At 40.3% G+C, this 19,096-nt stretch overlaps 1 protein-coding gene across 5 annotated transcripts; it reads left to right on the forward strand.

The window, feature by feature from the left end:
* The first annotated feature begins 7,892 nt into the window (after positions 1-7,892).
* On the forward strand, positions 7,893-18,885 carry nop9 (NOP9 nucleolar protein). 5 transcript variants are annotated; one of them, XM_019348383.2, is made up of 13 exons: positions 7,893-8,009; positions 8,117-8,201; positions 9,636-9,867; positions 11,999-12,272; positions 12,691-12,900; positions 14,805-14,912; positions 17,028-17,169; positions 17,254-17,446; positions 17,537-17,677; positions 17,851-17,970; positions 18,096-18,308; positions 18,409-18,514; positions 18,611-18,885. In XM_019348383.2, the coding sequence occupies exons 3-13, from the start codon at positions 9,715-9,717 to the stop codon at positions 18,763-18,765; spliced, it is 1,815 nt and encodes a 604-aa protein (XP_019203928.1). In that variant the 5' UTR covers positions 7,893-8,009; positions 8,117-8,201; positions 9,636-9,714; the 3' UTR covers positions 18,766-18,885. The 5 variants fall into 5 exon arrangements, with proteins under 5 accessions (XP_019203928.1, XP_005475961.1, XP_019203929.1 ...); XM_005475904.4 differs by having other exon boundaries at positions 7,895-8,009; positions 12,036-12,272; XM_019348384.2 differs by lacking the exons at positions 7,893-8,009; positions 8,117-8,201 and adding an exon at positions 8,224-8,375.
* The last annotated feature ends 211 nt before the right edge of the window (positions 18,886-19,096 follow it).

The raw sequence follows: 19,096 nt of genomic DNA on the forward strand, positions 1-19,096 counted from the left end.
ACAGACAGCTCGATAAATATCAAAACCTGCCCTCCTTTGTCAATCAGGATTAGATGGTTGCTTAATCAGCTACATCTAGAGGAGAGAAATGCTCTCACAGGCTACAGTAAGGCATTACTGTACAGTAAGGCATTACAAATTACTTACTATTACTTAGAATTAGGGCTGCCATAAGCAAGCTAAAATATTTAAGGTGATGTTAAAATGTGAATGTTGGTGTTATTATTATCAATATATCCTTAAACATGTTTCCGGATGAAATTGCAGATACATAAGTTTAACCTTTTAAAAATGTGGTGCATATGTTGATGTATATAGTTTGATATTCTTGTAGCTCAATCCACATTTAGGCGACAAAGTATATCACTTTTTTTCATTTCACTGTATTCTATAGCTATCATTTCACCTGACATTCTAAGTACTGTATTTACATTTAAAGCAGTAACAGAGATTAGGAGTTACTACAGCGATGCCGGGGCTTTTCCTAGGCATGACAATTAAGTCACTCGGTTCCCCTCTTTTATTATGGGAAAACCTCTGTAGTATTCCAGATCTTTGGAATTTTTGTGAAAAATATGAGCCATTAAGAACAGTTATTTTCATACTTTTCATGTTCACAGTCAAAACATTCAGGCATGCTGGAAATCATTAGGACACATCTGTCCCCAGACCACACGTGTTGCCAAGTTTCATTGCAGCTAATCTAATTGTCAGTGAACATGTGAGCGTGTGGGGATACAAGAAGTAAAGTCTGGGTTTTACCTTAGGAAGAGCATCCTGATGTTGGTTTACAAAGTTTTCAAATTTTGGTGTTAACCTTCCTAATTCTTTATTTTTTAAAGATATTTAAGACTGAACTAAAGTGTTGGACTAAATGTACCTCCAGCAAAGGTACAAGTTAGGTGCCAGCAGTAACACTGTGTTAAGGCATGTTTTTGCGCTGTATGCCTGAGAGAAAACTGGCAATCTCTCAGTATAAGAGCGGGAAAAAAGTAGAAAAGAAAAAACAACACTGACCATTCTTGAGGTGGTAGATTTAACAGTGCTTTATCTCCTGTCACAGGACCCAGGCATATTGGGTCAAGCAGTCTGGGTTGGGGTTGAAGAGAGAATTGGTAAGACAAGATATGAAGGTCTGCAAAATGCACCAGCAAAGACACAGTAAACAGCACAGCCACAAGTACAGTGCAGTCCAGAACATGAGTTTAACATTTAGTTAGGGACTTACTGGAACACAGAAATGTATTCATAAATGTCTAATCGCTGTCTAAGAGAGAGGACTGTTATTATTTGAACCATTTGATGCTGTAATTAAAGGCCTAATGCATGTTTTTACAATATAATTTGAAATAGCAGCTAAGAACCATACATCAGATTTTTGTCATGATTATTTGTATTTTGAAAAGTGCAGAGGGTTTACCAGTCTTATTCTTGATTCTGTTGGCTTGGCACTAGCATGATAAATGGCTCAGACAACATTTGCGGCTTCTGCAGAGCGGTGGGCGTGAGAGGAAACATAAAGGTGACTTGGGTTCGCTGAGTATCTGAGTATAACAGATGGGATTGGGCCCTTGTTCTTATATTGTACTTGGGAAACTAAACACCCAGCAGCAGGCCAAAGGAAACTTCCTGGCTGTGAGAGTCATAACTTATTAGGAGTTGGAAGAAACCTTTCATTTGTGTGTTATATACATTTTTTTATTAAGAACAAAAAGTTCTTAATAAAAACATTGGATGTCATTTGCTGTATATGGTTTTACAATTGGATTTTTTTTTCTCAGCAAACAGACAGTAGGCTACTGTCGGACTGACCCCGTGTCTGTGAGAATATTTTTGGTATGTGCTGTATTGGTGTGTCTTTGTTAAAAAGTAACCAAGTTCCATTGACTTTTATCAGTGGCGAGAGGATTAAAAAAAGCACATAGAGCCAAAGCACACATTATGAGTTTTACATAAGAAGAAAGGGAAAATTAAAAAAAAGACCCTCTGCACACCCATATTATGCTAAAGGAACGCTTAAGGCAGTTCTTTTATCTGTGGGCTGGATAGCTTTGTTTGCATAAAGACTGGAAGAGAGGTGGAAGAGGAGAAGTAAAGCATTTTGAATAAAAAAGAATATAAAACTCCAAATAATAATAAAAAAAACCCCTCATTAAACATTTGTAATGAAGAAGCAATCAGTTGCCATTTGCCTCTTTTTATTTTCTCTGTATTCAGTCTTTATTTAGGAAATTATGTAATTAATTAGATAATTTGTCTCTTATGTGTTAATTCATAGATGTTTGTTGTGTAGAAATAGCCTGGAAACAGATTAAGCATAACAAGGAGAGTTTAAAATAATAGAGGGCTAGCTAAAAACAATAAATTCAATTAAAATAAAATAAGTAAAAAAATATTTCTAGAATGTTTCACATAAATTTCATTAAAAAAGCTACAGTGTATTACTAAGCTAATTTCTTTTTATTTTACCTTTGGGATCGATTATCTTGATCTGTTCTAAGTTCTGACGCTAGGCTAAGTGTCTTATTTAGCAACCAGACAAAGTTGTTTGTTGGCTAGAAATAGAACCAGTCAAGCTCAGGGAAACAATGTTTTATATACTTTATTCTTTTAAAAGCTTAAGAAGATAAACAAGCTGACTTTATGTTAAGCTAAACTAGGCTAAGATAAATTGTCTGGCTGTAGCTTAATCTTTGGACTGCTGACTGTTGGCTAGATACCTTCCAAAGGTACATGGACTGTTTAGACCGCAGACAAGTTAAGACGTGGACTTAGCTTCTGAGTTGGAGAAATAAAGCCATTGCGAAAGTTTCCTCTTTAATATTAATCCTGCATTCTATCTGATCTGATTATATCTTCACCTCGTGATGGATTTTTACGTTCAAGCACTCATTTCGCAACCTTTACTTTGAAAGTGTACGTGGTTTGCATCACACTTTTTCAACTTTTACTGCTCGGCATGTAAACAAGTGTAACAAGTGTTTGCAGACAAGTCAGCATCTTCCATACAAACTTAAGGTGACTGCGGCAATCTGCTATTGACCAAAGCGATCATAAGACGGTTTTTTGGTACAGCCTCTTTGCAACCCATTGACTGGCAACAACCTCCAGGAACCATTTAGCAACCAGTTTGGAAATACACCTTTCCCTTTGCAACTGGTGATTGTATCATGTTCAGTATGTTGAGCCATGTGCATATGAAACTTATGGAGAACTGGAAGTCTTTGTGCAACCACAGCTATTGCCTCTTGGTGGCCTTTAAAAAGAACAGAGGTCTGAGGCACTTGATTTCACTTTTAAGACCCTTAGGCTGGATCCATCTTTTATGCTGTCTATGAGCACTCCTTGGGCTCAGTGGAGAACTTGTTTCCCAAATGCCTTTATGGACACAAGCCTTGTACTTTATTTAGTAGGGAGTTTGAAAAAATCACCTTTTGAACAAGCTAGCTGTACCCCTTTTTATGTTAGGCTTGTTGTTTTTTAGCCATCACCAGCATCTAAACTAGTTTGCTCATAGTGTGACTCCACCTCATCCACCCATCTTTAAAAAATAATTCAACCCTGAGATGAAGAGAGATGTTTCATTAAGCGTGACACAAACGTCATACCTAAAGCCTGGTAAATGGGAGTGGAGGATTTAAAGTTCTGCTATTGCCTAGATTAACATGACTCAACAAGATTCAGCGCATGACATCAACAGCTGTCTGTTTTATAGTGATGTGATGAATCTGTCTATGCACGCCTGCATCTCCTGAAATTTGCATTTTCTTTTTTCATAATTGAAGCATTCCTTCACAGTTTGCAGGCTGATTCATGCACTGCTGCAGTTGCTCTGGAGATGAATACAAACAGACCGAGCCGACAGGAACTCTGCTGGAGAACAAACAATATCTCTGTTATCCTGCGTCCCCGCTATCAGTCCTTTGTTCCCACAATTTAAAATAAGCAAATCCAGAGAAAGTAAGATTCTCTTTCAAAAGGATGCATGATTCAGCTCTCCGAGTTAAAGGCAGAGATATGTGCTTTCTGAGAGCAAGTACCCTTTTTCAGGGACTTTTTCCCTATCTCAATTGAGAGTGGATCACAGAGGGTGTTCTACAGTATACGGATTGCAAAACTGACCGGACATTGTCTGTCTAAAGCTTTATGGTTGTATATGCTGCTTGAGCTATCCTCTTTTCAAGTGGAACTAGACTAATTGCAATGCAATCAAACCTGTAGTTAGGCTGTACAGGCTGAGTGGTAAGGAGATTTAGATCTGGTTGTTGCTTAGAGCTAAATGCTAATGTAAGCAAGCTATCAAGCACAGGCTGCTCAAAAGAACACTTTTCATGAATCCCTTTAGGGTAATTGTTGCTCCAGATTGTGGAAAGTGTAAAATTATATAGCTTAAGCACGAAGGAGGTTGGCCACAAAAGGAATAACCTCCTGTAATGTTCAGCAGAGCCTTTAGTCTATCTCATTCTCTGGCTGGGATAATGATGCCCCTCTAGCAAACCAAACACTGTGTAAAAGGTGGGAGACATTATAAATGGTAGAGAGAAGTTGTGACAGTATCCTCCACTGCACGACTGCGTAGTGATTGTCCAGCTCTACCCGCAGGACTGAGACATCTTTCTGAGCGTATTTGTTTAGTCTTCTTGTATTGTGCAGCTTTAGCCTCAATGGCCAATTAAATGGAAGCAGATTCTACATACTGATAAGAAGGAATGTGAATATTTAATAGGACTTTATTTTTTATCAATTCTGTTTATACGTCGAGTTCATTATTAATATTATTATTAAGGTGAAGTTATTGATTCCTGATCTATTTTTGTGTAGAAAAAAAAAAGCCCTGTGTAGGTTTCAACTTTTACTATCTGAATCTTAACACAGTGCAGCAACAAAGTAGATAAAATGTTTGGATGTGAGCCTTTTATCTATTGGACAAATTGCATTTGCTCATCATGACTAAAACTACGATGTTATATTATGATGAACTAGGACTGAAAAAGGAACACGGAAGTACCAAAGCCTGCAGTTCCTCTGATGACCACTTGAGGCTAGCTCTGAAAACAAACCCCACCCCATGACTAAAGTTTAAAGGTTGGCACAGAACAATGGTTTGGGCCCTGTTGGTAATTTCCTCCTTCTTAAGAACTGTACAACACATGTATTTCCTAAATAACCCTTGTATTTAAATGTTTTTACGCTTAATGTTAGGGGTGTTAGCCAAGCCGAAACAGGACACTGCAGCTGATGTTAGGTAGGCATCACCCCCTGTATTCAGGAAGGGCAGTGGAACAGCTTAGTTGTGACTGAGCCATTTATCAGAATTATCTGATAAATAAATTGGCCTGTTTTGAGGTTTTATGAGGGAAATTACAGTTTTATTAGTGTATTTATTAGCTTGTTAGCAGTAATTAGCACTTGTGGACAAGCACTTATGAGTGCGACTTGATAATCCAGATTGATCGTGTTAGCTAAATGATTTTCACCGTCCTGTTTAAATATGGTCATTTCCATCTTTTGTGTACAGTCTATGGATAGGACATAATTTTTGACAAATCTTCTGCACTTGCTGGCTGACTGTGTCATGGCTCTGAATGGCTAAAAATCTGGAAATAGTCTCTTTTCTGCTACAGCTGCCTGTGGTTTTTGTTTGTTTCCTCTGCATGCATCGTTTACCTGTGAAAAGCAGAACCTGCATTTCTCATCTGAAAGCGCAATATTTTGACTTACATCACCTCTAACAGCACTCCCAGTCATTTACAGCATCCACAGGTGCGTCACCTAGCCAGAAGAAGCACGCTGGCGTCAGAAGGATAAGTAATTGTTGTAACTTGAGACTGGCTCCAACAGCAGTCTCCCATAAATACTGTTTAAAGTCTAGTATAAAAATGGTTTGGGATTTATAGCTGAATTCCTCATTCTTAACAATTGTACAAGGTATCATCTTTCTTTCTTTTTTTCTTTTTTTTTGTCAATAAAGCATCAATTTGGATTTTGTTGACATTTTGTTGAAGTTAAGGGTGTGACAGCTTTGACAAACAGGCCAGCTGAGACAATAAGCTACAGCCGATCTCTGCCTCCTGTAAATCCACTCAGTAATCTGGACCATGCTTGTTCCTTTCTGAACATTTCATTAATTGAATTGCTAATCCAACATAACAATGTGAACTGAAAAGTTAGCACTTGTCCATAAAGTCACTTCCATCTTTTATAATTTACAGTCTGTGGCCAACAAAACTGAACACAAATCTTCTAAATCTCCCCAGCAGCTGATTATGTTTCTTTCAATTTTCTGTATGGATTGGCTGGCATTTCTAATACCACATATCTCTAAATGCTTCTCTTTACCAACATCTCCTTGTATGAGATCATTTTTCTTAGATACAACACTAAGGAAGGAGAACAGGACTGGTATTGATCGGCTCGACAGAAAGATCGAGCTGTATCAAAGGTAGAAATGCACTAAAAAGTGAAGAGAGTGTGTTAGGAAAAATGTGCTTTGAATAAATGAAGAAAACGAGAGAGACAGAAGTGCAGAGGATTAGTAAGGAGGAAGAGAGGGCAGCTGTGAAGAGGATGAAGAGTGGAAAGGCGGGTGGTCCAGATGTCATACTTGTATGGAGATGCCTCAGAGAGAGGACATTTGGACAGAATTTAACACAGTTCTGGAGCGTGAGGGGATGCCTGAGAAATGCAGAAGAAGTGAAGTGGCATTGATTTTCAAGAACAAAGGTCCAGAGTTGTAGTAACTACAGAGGGATAATGTTGATGAGCCAAACCGTGAAGCTACGCTGTTGAAGCTAGGTTAAGGGGAGAGGTGATGATCAGCGAGCAGCAGTGTTGATGAAGAAGTATAGAAAAGTTCACAAGTTACACTGTTTCATTGTGGATCTAGAGAAATGTGATAGGATGTCAACATAGGAACTGTGGTACTGTATGAGGACGTCAGGAGGGTTAGAGTTGTAAGTGAGGATGAAGACTTTGGGATGATGAAGATGAAGCTGACAGGCAGGAGGAAAAGAGGAACACCGCAGAGAAGGTTCACGGAGGGTTCATGCAGAGGGTTGGTGTGACTCAAGAGGAAGCTGGGGATAGGGTGAGATGGAGACAGATCACAAAATCTTAACTTACATCACCTCTGATTCATTTAAATGTGCAACATTTACTGTACCCATGGATATGTCATTTTCCGTAGAAGTTTCAGATGAACGGGTTTTTGTTTTTCCGTTACACAACAGTCAAGTTCCAGCAGAAATCCAGAATAGTGTTACCTGAGCGATAAAACCACTAACCCATGAACAAACAATTATTAGGAAACAATGTCCCCACCCAAATACAAAAAAGATGGGATGCAGTAAAACGGCATTTAGACTGATTTGGTTAGAGCTCTCCCTTCACTTGTTGAATGTATCTATTAATCTTGAAATAACCATGTATTAATGATAACTGTGATATCAAGAAAAAAAAGGCACTATGCTGATTTTGTCCTTTATTTTTTTTTGTTTTGTTTTACCTTTGTGCAAACTTTTTCAGCAGCTCTTGTAACACATTTGAGCTCAATCTGCCCAAAAAAATACAATTTGATGGCTAGTGTTAATAATATTATTATCATTTTATTTTTAAATCAATGTCATATCATTTTTGTGTAATTATGACGTCAAAATGTCATATTATGGCATTGCTACCATGAAAAAAAGCCTGTTTTTTGTTTGAGAATTATGAGGTTTAATTTGATAACCTTGCTGCCAGTTAAAAATCCCAAGAACATTAAAAGTGGCTTCCTATTTTATGCCCAACGAGACTGTTCTGTTTTGTGGGTTGGGATGGTGTAAGGTGTTGATGTCGACATTTGATTATCACACGCTTGTTTAAATTGACTCATATGCTTGTTGGGCACACCTCTGAACCCCCATCGAGAGGTCGTCCCGAATCAGCCTTTCAGGAAAGTAGCTATGCTGCCCTCTGCTGGTGTCAACCAATAAGGACATTGTAGAAAAGACAGCGACGTGCTAGTTACGGTAAATTCAACCACCTCCTCTGTAGGCTTTATTTTAGCCTTTTCGAGCATGGTGAACTATTTATTTATGTATTTATTCTTTTGTTTATCCATTCATTAATCTTCAAGGAAACTGTAATAATATTTGTCCGCGTGCTGTTACGTCATCATCACGCGTCAACAGCACAGTGCTTCTGTCTGACCCGTCTCACACGTGAGTAAAACATTGCCTTACGGAAACGTTATTATTATTCACATTTTTCCACAGAGTAACTTAGCAGTGTGGTTTAGTCATTCTTTTACAGTTTGGGAAACCATAGGTTTTTTTTTATTTTGGCAACGTTTTCGAGAGTTTGTGTTGTTGTTTGGAGTGCAGCGAGTTAGCATGGTAGTCCCTGTGCCTGTTTGCTTATATGTTTGCATGTTTTAGTCGAACTCCTTCTAAAATAATGACAGCTTTATTGGTGGCCACTTTAATATTATGCAAATATTACCTTTTACCTGTAACAGCTTTTTAAAGTACAGTCTTGATCCATATATGTTGCTAGGAAAGTGCAAAATAGGTACAGCTATGTATTGAAACTTGCAAATATGCACGGAAAGAGAGTATCTAGAGCAAAAAAAACAGTGTGTGCAATGCTAATGAGTTTGAAAGTCAGTATTTGGTATTCTTTAATCCAGCCTGGACCCTGTTAGGCAAGCTTCCTTCTCTCCTTACTTCCTTCTGATACGCTGACAACGATTTGAACCAAACATTTTTTATTGATCACTCCAAAAGTCCTGTTCCTGCTGATCTTTAGTCCCATTCTTGAGTAATTTGGTATTCCTCACTCTGTTCTCCCTGTTTCCCTTCCTTAAGATTTTTTTTTTTCTAGCCACTCTTTTGCTGAAACCATTTCCAATTAGGCTTCAGCATAATCATCATCCATCTCTCAGGTCCTTTGCTGAATTGTTTTTCTTTCCGATTTCTGAAAGACATGACTTTCAGATACTGTTGGCTTGCTGTAGATAGCTTTTTAGACCTGCCACTGCTTCTTTTGTCCTTAAAATGTTCCTTAAAATGTTTTTTATTAGATTTTTTTCAGAGTATCACCTGTTTTTTCTTTGGGAATCACCTTTTCACTGCACAGATACCATTTTATGCTGGTCAAATTGAGTTATCTTTAGCAGCTGATAATGAAATATAACCAGTGTAAAACTGATTCTCTGCTAAGTTGTCTTTTATGTTCAGACACAGCGTTGGTTCAACCTTTAGGTGTTTTCTGTTTTGTTTTTAATGCTTGAATAACTTGTAGGTCAGTGTTAAGTGTCTTCCTCTGAAAATGGAGAGGTACGAGGACAAATAATTACATAAGCAGCCAGTGTCCAAAAAGTACTTTGGAAGACCTTCAAAAAGCCTGAAGCCCAAAGAGCCTTCGCTCAAGAGCACTTTAGAAATCACAAGAACGTCTGGGTCTGTGGAAGCAAAATATAAATAAATGAGGGTTTGATCAAGGCTTGTGCACAGTACTATATATCTATTGAAGTATAATAATCTGTCTTACTGGTAGGACATGCAGTAGTGTAATAAGATATGTTATGTAGTTAATTGGTTCAAATCTGTTTTAGAAACTAGCTTTATATTTCACTTGTATCCTTATGTTTAAAGGTTCAAGATATGCTGTCAAAAGCAGAAGAAAAGAAGCCACAGAAAGGGGGAGGAAAGAAGAGGAGGCATCCCGGGGAAGATGGAGGAGGAGAGAGGAAGAGGAGAGAAAGTCAAAAAGGAGAGAAGGGTCAGGGAGAAGGTGGCAAGAAGCGCTTGGACGCCCTCAGTGTGGGCTATTTCCGCCGTGTCGGAGAAAGGCTCAGTGAAGGCTTTGAAGATGATGAGGAGAGAGGTGAGAAAGGTCTTTTTCTGGGGATCTGAGTAAAGCACAGGACTGGAACTTTAAATAAGGGGTGCAGCAGAAGGTCACATTACACAGCACCATGTGCAGCCATGATTCATAAACTTTATCTTTTGAACTTGGCTGCCATAGGGAACAGAAAATCACAGACTAGTGACGTGTGGAGCATCCTCTGCCGGCTTTGATTGGATGAGGTCTGCTGAAGCAGACTTAGACTATAGAGAAGAAACACATAAGCTGACAATTCATTAAATGCATTTTTTTCCAAGGAGTACATTTACTTATTCCATCTTCATAAATTGAATCATTTTTTTTTTTTAAGTATCAGAGGGGGTTGTTAATCAGTTTCAGCTGCTTTGGTGTTAATGGCATTAACACCAGGTGCACTGGAGGGGGAACGATGAGACAACCCCCAAAACAGGAATGTCTGTACAGGTGACAGTTTTCACTAGTTTTGCTTTTGGCTAGAGTCAGTGTCACTGCTGGTAACATGAGGTGATACCTGGACCCTACAGAGGTTGCACAGGTAGCCCAACTCCTACAGGATGTCACATGAATACGTGCCATTGCCAGAAGGTTTGCTGTGTCTCCCAGCACAGTTTCAGGAGCATGGAGTAGATTTCAGGAGACAGGCAGTTACTGTAGGAGAGCTGGACAGGGCAGAGAAGGTCCTTAAACTATCAGCAGAACCGGTACCTGCTCCTTTGTGCAGGGAGGAACAGGTTGAGCACTGCCAGAGCTACAAAATGTAATTAATTAATTTTTTTGAGCTGTGTAGTAGATTGAATCTTTGTGAGTTTTGAGCACAGCACATAATCTGTGCACTGTACACACATGAATTTGGCTGCTTTCCCCTTCAAGGTTGTGTCCTTAAAGTGGCCTCAGCATTCATGCTACATTTACGCTGGCTCACTTCTCGGAAGTTTTTTTTAATCACTTCTACTTAAACTTTTTTTTGGAGAAGAGGTTCAGGTTACAGGGAGCCAAATCTTTGTGCAAGTACTGTCTTGGCTGGCCCAAAAACCTCCTGTGTTTCCAGTGTACTCTTTACTCAGGATGGCACGCACCTCAACTGTTTATGCCAAATGTCCTCCCTTAGCTGTCTCAGCATGTTACAGCCGAACTCCTCTGAACTCTGCTCCTCGCCACATTAGTTTGCTTTTTATTGGTAGAGAACTCGTTGAATCTCACCTGGTTTATATCACCGGGATGTCCAAAAGAGGATAACAGGAAGTTGAGCGCCACGTGGAGCAAGAATAACTAAAGCCAGCTCAAACTCCCCCGATTCACGGTACACTGGTGCCATGAATCAGGGCTCAAAACATTTCCAGGATCACAAAACAAGAGAGGTTTGATTATTTAAATAACAAACTAGAAGATAATTGGTGGTGGGTTCATTAAGTTAATTGAATGTATTTTCACACGAAGCTTGGTCCAGACTGTGGAGGTCGTTCAGAAGCTGTATTCTTGTGCTTTCTGACTGATTAATTTCTGCATTCCCACAAACGACCATCTGTTGGAGGAATTAGCTGACCACCATCAGTGCGAACATCTTCAGCTCTGCTCTGCCACAGAGCCGATGGTGAATGTGACACATAAATCACCTCCAGCCTTTCCAGTTGCTTATGTAGCGAAGCAGATGTCAGGTTTATTTACTAGCATTAGATCTGCTGTCATGTATATATAATGAAGAAAAAGAGGAGAAAGAAGAGAGAAGCCTGAATTGAAAAATGGTTTAAATCAGTGATTGATCGCCCTGTCGGTTTTAATTTTTTTAAACCTCTATTTAATACAGTACCCACCACTACTTCATACCAAAGATGCCCACTGTGTTTTATGCTAATTAATTCATTGTGTTGACAAGTGATGTGTTAGTACGCAAAGTTAGTACTTTGTGTGTTTCTGGAGCAAAATCCTCCATTAAGTAATTGCTTTAAGAAAAACTGCATGGAGCTGGATAAAACTATCTCTTGCACTGACCTCGACTTATTCACGTCATGCACTGATTTTAAATGACTGCTCATTGCACGTCCATTGCATCATTTTACCTTAAATATAACAAACAGGTTCCTCTCCCTCCTTCCATCTAGCCCCATTATATTTCTGCTTTTAACTCCAGCAGCTTTCTTCTCTGTTTATACTCACCCCGTCTTCCACAGAGATGTTTGTGGAGAATGTCCTCACAGAAGTAAAAAGTAAAGCGGCCTTGGTGGCGACAGATCGGACCGGAAGCATCACTCTGCAGCGGCTGCTCCCGCTGTCCAGCCCCCAGCAGGTCGGGGAGGTGCTGGCTGAACTGGGTGGAGAATCGGGCTCAGAGTTTAAGGCGGTTTCTTGTGACCGGTGTGGAGGCCATGTCGTGGAGAGTGCAGTCAGACAGATGTCCAGGTGGATGGGTAAGTTCACACGAGTGTAAGTTTGCGTTACAAGTGAAATATCAGCTCAGCTTCAGTTTAGTTTTATTTACACAGCTGTAAATTACAACATCAGTAACTTCAAAGTGATTTATATTGTAAGGTAAAGACGTACAATAATACAGAGAAACCCCATCAATCAGATGACCCCCTATGAGTGAGCACTTGGCGACAGTGGGAAGGAAAAAATCCTTTTTAAAGGAAAAAAAACCTCCAGGCTCAGGGAGGGTCGGCCATTTCCAATGATCAGTTGGGAGTGAGGCGAGGGAGAACTGTGGAAGCTGGAAGAAGGATAAGAGTGATAAGAAGGGAAAACATTCCCGTCTTCTACTGTGACAGAACAGCTGCTGGTGAGAAAATCACACCAACCTAACTCCTGGTGGGACTCTGTCCTTTTTAGAGCCCTCACAGAAGGAATCGTCTCCGCCCACAGAGGAGGAGGGAGAAGAAAGCTGTGGCCTGTTGGAGGCTCAGGTGTTGTCTTTCAGTCAGGTGGTGAGGGACAACACTGCCGAGTTCATCAGACATGTTCACGGCTCACACGTGGTCCGCACGCTTTTACACGTGCTGGGAGGCTGCCTCGGACCACCTCGCACCGAAACCCGTCCAGGTAAATGCACGCACACACTCACGCTTGTATGAAAAAATGAAGATTTTTAGTGGATTCTTTTTCCCATTTAATTAATTAAACAAAACACTCAGAGTACAACTATCCCTGAAGGTTATAGTTGTAGGCGTTGTATTGAAAAAATAAAAAGTGTGTTGCTCTGCTCTCTCTCTGCTCGTTCATGTCATATATTACACTTGATTTGGTTTCTTGAAATATTTTTTTCAAGGTCAACTTTGATCTTGGGTGCAAACAATGAAGGTCTGGATCAAATCCTTAGCCAACCTAGGTGCTCACGTCCCCTCATTGCTGTCAAGTTCCATAAAAAATTGTGGGTAATATAAAATCCTTACTGCTTTTCACACTTGGTGTGACCTTGACCTTGAGCTGATTTTCACAAAATTGAATCAGCTCGAGCTGTTATTGGTACCTACCATCACACAAACTTGGGAGGACACAAACTTCAATACAAAAGCGGTAAATTTAGGTCAAAGTAATGAGTGATATCACAAACTAACCCCCTCCTATCATCAGTTTAAATTTGCTTTTTACATAAATACAGTTATATGCATATGGAACTGTGCATACTTACTGCAGCCCACCCGCAGTACATTCACGGCCTATCATGGGGCTCCAGCCCTCACTTTGGGAATCCCTGTACTAAAATGTGCTGCAACAGAGAACCGTGTTTGGTTGTTAGACCTCCAACAATGAGAAGCAACTTTATGTTGTTTTCCAGCCAAAGAAGCACTGAGCAGTTTTTGAGTTCCACAGCAGGACGCTCCTGTCTTTTTTTCAGGCCATGTTTAGTGGGAAAACAAACAAACAAGCCAAAAAATATAACGGCTTATGAGAATCCCTGAAAACTCCTGCATGTGCTCAACTGTGATTGGTTAGACTCTGAGATAAAATGGACTAAACTAACCGAGCACTCAAAGCACTTTTTATTATGTACAAGCGCTTTTTTCTGTGCCTAAACACCTTGTGTTAATATTCACACACACACTCACAGTCACCCTCTGGTCTGACTTCTAGATCATAATGATCATAATTTAGAATCGGGACTTCATGTTTAAGGTGTTCACATATGTCCTGCCAAAGGCCTGTTTTTCCCATAGATTCTATAGAAACAGTCTTTTTGTAACCTGGGTACCCCTGTTAGCCAATAAAAGAATGGAGACTGAAAGCACTTAGCTGTTGGTAGGATTGTGTTTTCAGGCCTGGAAGCTACATCCATTATTTCACCCATAGATGAGGAGAATAAGCCGGCGTCCGTTTTTTTTGTGATCTTTATGTTTTGTCCAATTAGCAGCACATAAAGTATGCTGAGTTAACCTCTAGATGTTCCACTTTGCAAGATACCCATGCAGGCACAGGCTGTTATCACTGTAATACGCTGACACCAAAGAACACGTGAAATACGATTATTCTCTGCCAGGTTCTGTAGCGATGCAGCTTGCTTTATTTGTTAGCTTTGAAGATAATGAGATCCCCAGGAAGCACAAGTCAAACAAAATCTAAATACACATGCATAATGCGTGTATGTTAAGAGCTGACTGAGTTATGACTCAGAGAAAAAGTGCAAATTATGATACAAATTGCAGCAATTGGCTGAGAAGGCATGTAGAGTAGCTTAATTGGCAACACTGGCACTAGCTGACATTTGCTATACAGAGAAAGAGCTTTCGGTTCACCCTACGAAAAAAAGCAATTTCTCCCATTTGGCCCGATGTCTCACCTCAGTTTCTTTTTCTGCAAGATATAACAGAAGAAAAATAAAGCTTTTGATCTGCTGGCTTTGTCAGTGCGCTTTTCTTTTGAGACTACGTCAGGACCTTTATGCCAAGAGGTATATTCTTCTTCTTCTTCTTCGTGTTTTCTCTGTTCATATTCTTGTTTTTAACCAGGAGGAAAAGAGCGGAGCATCCCCCCTCAGCTGACAGACTTTGAGATTCCCACTTCCTTCTGGTACGAGCTGAAAGATCTTACAGAGACCTTGATGGAAAACATTAATTGTAAGTCATCTTTCATAAAATAATTGGGGGTTTTATTATTATGTTGGAATTTAACTGTTGTTGTATGATAGATGTTTTAAGTAGGTCATTAAAAAAAGAAAGCAGCAGTGTTGCCTCCCTCTTCCTGTGCTCTCCTGACTCTTGTAACATTTTTCTGGGAATCTGAAAACCATAGAAGCTGTTTTTGAATGCAGGCGAGGATTTGGAGTAAAGTCAAAGGGGAATCGCCTAAAGGCAGAGTCTTGAACAGAACGCTGACCAGCTTGTGTTTAGAATTTATGTGCTCAATTCAAATTCTTGCAGTCGTAATATCAAAACAAAATGAAATGGACAGTAAATAAAGTGAGGGCAAATGCACACGCTGCAGAGAAGCCTAAGTGGCTTTTAGTAGAGCTCTGTGTCAGAAAGAAATGCTGTTTAGTCCACAGTTTTTCCATTAGTTAACGTGCAAACACACACGCACACACACACACACAGTCTCTGATTTAAACTATAGGCTTTAAACTATAAGCCATTAATCTGACAGAGCAATGGTGGAATCTGGCACAGCAGATGCAGTTTTGCAGGCATTGTAACATAAATTGAATTAAAATGAGATATTAAATGCGGTATGGCTCCAATGCACTTTCAGTTTTCTGCGTTTGGTGATTTATTTTTTTTTTTTTTATGTCATTGTGACTTGAGTGATCAGATTTTTTTTATTTTTCTATAATTTGTGGGCACAGAATTGCAGTCAAAAGTTTGAACACATATTCAAGAGTTTCTGTCATTTATTTCACAATTTTCTGTCATTTGGCAAAAAACCCAAAGGTGGGTAATTAAACATAACATGTATGGAATTGTGTAGTAAACATTATGTGTAACTTCCTTTAGACTTCAGCATTTCCCTTTAAATGTATTTCCTATGTTCCAGCCGTCATACCAGGCTAACAAATATAGCTGGTGTCAACAAATACAACATCTCTAATGGCTAAACAATAAAAACAAAAACTATAGCTCAGTGCAAAATGACATTTATGTATCTCCCGAAAATCTGGGAAGGGTTATAAGGCCATTTCCAAGCAATTTGGAGTCCATCACTCTGCAGGGAGGATTATTCACAAGTGGAAAACATTCAAGGCAGGCTTCCCAGGAGAGGATTTCCCAGCAAATTCACCCCAAGTTTAGACTGCAATGCTCAGAGGAACTGCGAAACAAACAAAACTAACAACAAAACCCAAGAGCTACATTTCAGACACGACGGGCTACAGTTAAGATGTTAAATGTTAACATTCATGAGTGCACAGGTAGAAATAGACTGAACAAGTACGGCTTGTTTGGAAGGATTGCCAAGACACAAAGCCTGTTCTCTCTAGAAAGAACAGGAGGTGCCCACCAGGAGTGTTTTTTTCTTTTCTTTTTTTAGGAAGCTGAAACTGCAGCCTGCAGCTTTTTAAAAAAAATTCTGCAGTTCTTCAAATGACCACTTGAGGCTGTACCCAGCTGTGATTTCAATCCATCCTTTCTTTTCCGTTAAGAGGATGATTGCTTAATGGCTGCGATTAAATAAACCCTCCTGCATTAATTAAATTAGTCTGGTACAAAAAGCAGTTTTATTTTCTAATTCTTCTCCTTCATAACTGTATGGAATTAGGTTTATTCTTATTCATTCATTTACCCATTGGGATTTTTTAAAGGAAAATTATGAAAAAACTTCAGATGAGTGCTTGCTTCCAAATTTTTTTGACTGGTACTATTTCTTTAAAAATGTGGCCTCGATCACATTTTGCAGTTGTAGTGAAAGAAGAGTGTTTCAGTCTTATGATGCTCTCTCCTCTGGGTGGCCCTACTTGTGGAAATGCTGTTGAAAAATGCTGCAAACATCCAACAGTGAATATTGTGTATTTTGTTAAGGCCGTTAGTACATAACACCTGCTTGTGTATGCAGTTTTACTCTTGTACTGCTGGTGGCAGTCATGCCCTTGCAAAGACAGGGCAGACTACTACGGAGTATTAAAGTATTTACTCCCTGTATACACACAGTGTGTTTCAGTGTGGAAGCATCTCTTGTTTAGTTCATGACAGGGCACCTTTGTACTGGCAGGAAGTTTGAAACGGTGCTTCTTCTCTTTGTAGTAAGTGTCACTGACGCTGTTGCCAGCGCAGTGTTCCAGACCATGCTGACTGTGTGTCACAGAAAACGGCCCAAACTCTGCAAACAGCTCCTCCGGCGCATCATGGAATACCTGACGAGTCGCAGCGCTGCTCCTGGAGTTAGGTAAGAGGCAAAAGTTTGCGTTTGTGAACCACTGAGTGTTTTTAAGAATATTGCGTTGTGTGATTTTTATTTATTTCCCCGTAGTCCGCTTTTAGTCTTCCTGAAGGACCAGGCCTCCAGTCACCTCATAGAGACGATCATACAGCTGTCCCACAAGCCACTTCTCCGCGGGCTCTACAAGAACCATCTCAAGGGTCAGCTGGTCGACCTCGCCCTCCATCCCATTGCCAACTTTCCCATCCAGAGGCTAACAGCAGCGTCTGCCAAATACAAACTGGTAGGTCGCACCTTGTGATTGGAAACATGGGAGGGGTGATTTGCTGGAAATTTTCTAACCGGCTTCCTGGTGTTGTTCCTTCTTCCACAGTTCCTGAGAATATTTGACGAGCTGGTGCAGGGAGTGGAGGCCATCTTGGCCGCGGGTCACATGGGTGTGATAGTTCAGCTGGCAGAGAGCTGCGCAGAAAGTGAAGAGAGGCAGGATGAGATGATGCAATGCCTCCTCAATGTAAGCTTAAAAGAAGGTTTGTTGTCGAAATGCAGGCCCACATGGGCCCTGAGTGATTAGAACAACCTTCTTTTCATTTATCCCTGTGTTATGATTGGTGTTGATGGAGCATAACAACTACTTCATATTTGATTTGTGGATAATGGAAACCCTGTCGATGTGTTGCCTCCCAGGCTTTCCACTGCGCTGAGCCTGGCTCTAGACACGTCGCCTGCCTCCCTCTCTTCATGTCTCTGCTCACCTATGAGGTGTACTACCACTCTGACACCGCAGAGGGCAACATAAGCACGGAGGTAAACAGCTGGAAGGAAGAACATTTGCAGTTTGATTGTAATTGTAGTCTTGGTGTTTCCGCTGGTCTAACAGTGCAGCGCTGCACCAAAATGCATGTTTCATCAGTTGTCTGGGTTTTTTCTAGATCCCGCTGACCTCCATATGTTACCACGGATCCCGGCTGGTCCAGGCACTTGCTAAATTCAAGGAGCGCTCACTCCTCCTCAGCAGCCTGCGCACTCTGAGCCCTTCGGACCTGCTCAGTATGGCTACTGACCCCGCAGGCAGCCACGTCCTCCAGGCCCTAATCACCACATCCAGTGACAAGGGCAGGGGGAAGATCCTAAAGAGACTCGAGGTACGTGATACTTAATTCAGAAAGCAAAATGACTTCAAGTATTACATGTGTAAGTTTTAATGATCATTCTCTTTCTGTATCACGCTCTTTGTTGTTTCAGGGTCAGTACGTCCAGATGGCCTGCTCCAGGTTGGGCAGCCGGGTACTCGAAGCCGTGTGGAACAGCTCTTCAGTCGGTCAGAGGCAAAGTATCGCACAGGAACTAGGTAATAATGACAAACATTCTCTCTCAGAATCCCACTTTTCCTGTGACTCACTTCCCTATTCATGACTTCTGTTCCTGTCTCTCCTCCCCTTCTCAGTTCCAAGTGAAAGCCAGCTGAGGTCAGATCAGTTTGCTCGTCACGTGTGGGCCAAATTTGCTCTCTCCCACTTTGCACACAGAAGAGCCCACTGGCAGGAAATTCAGACGGGCGAGTCCAAGAAGCGGAAGCTTTTCAGTGACATTCTTGAATGACAAGTGCATATTTGTGAAGTATTGTTTTGTTGTGATTTTTTTTTTTTTTGATGTAAATAAAAAAAAAAAAAATCTGAAAATATCTGTTTGTGTGCTGAATTAAAGTTTAGTTTTACCCAATGTATGCTATGGATTGTATGAATCAGCCTGACCTGTAGGGGGCACTGTAGGAACATGTATCATTTTAGGCTTATTCCCATGGATGAGGTCTTCAGTTAACTAGAGCAACATTAGTTTAAATGTGTGAGCACGCAAGGCCCTTTAACATATTTTAAGTGTGTTGCTTAGTGTTTTTGCTATGGTGTTTGATTTGATTTGATTTGATATACCT

This window comes from Oreochromis niloticus, linkage group LG18 (assembly GCF_001858045.2).
Source record: "Oreochromis niloticus isolate F11D_XX linkage group LG18, O_niloticus_UMD_NMBU, whole genome shotgun sequence".
Taxonomy (NCBI): domain Eukaryota; kingdom Metazoa; phylum Chordata; class Actinopteri; order Cichliformes; family Cichlidae; genus Oreochromis; species Oreochromis niloticus.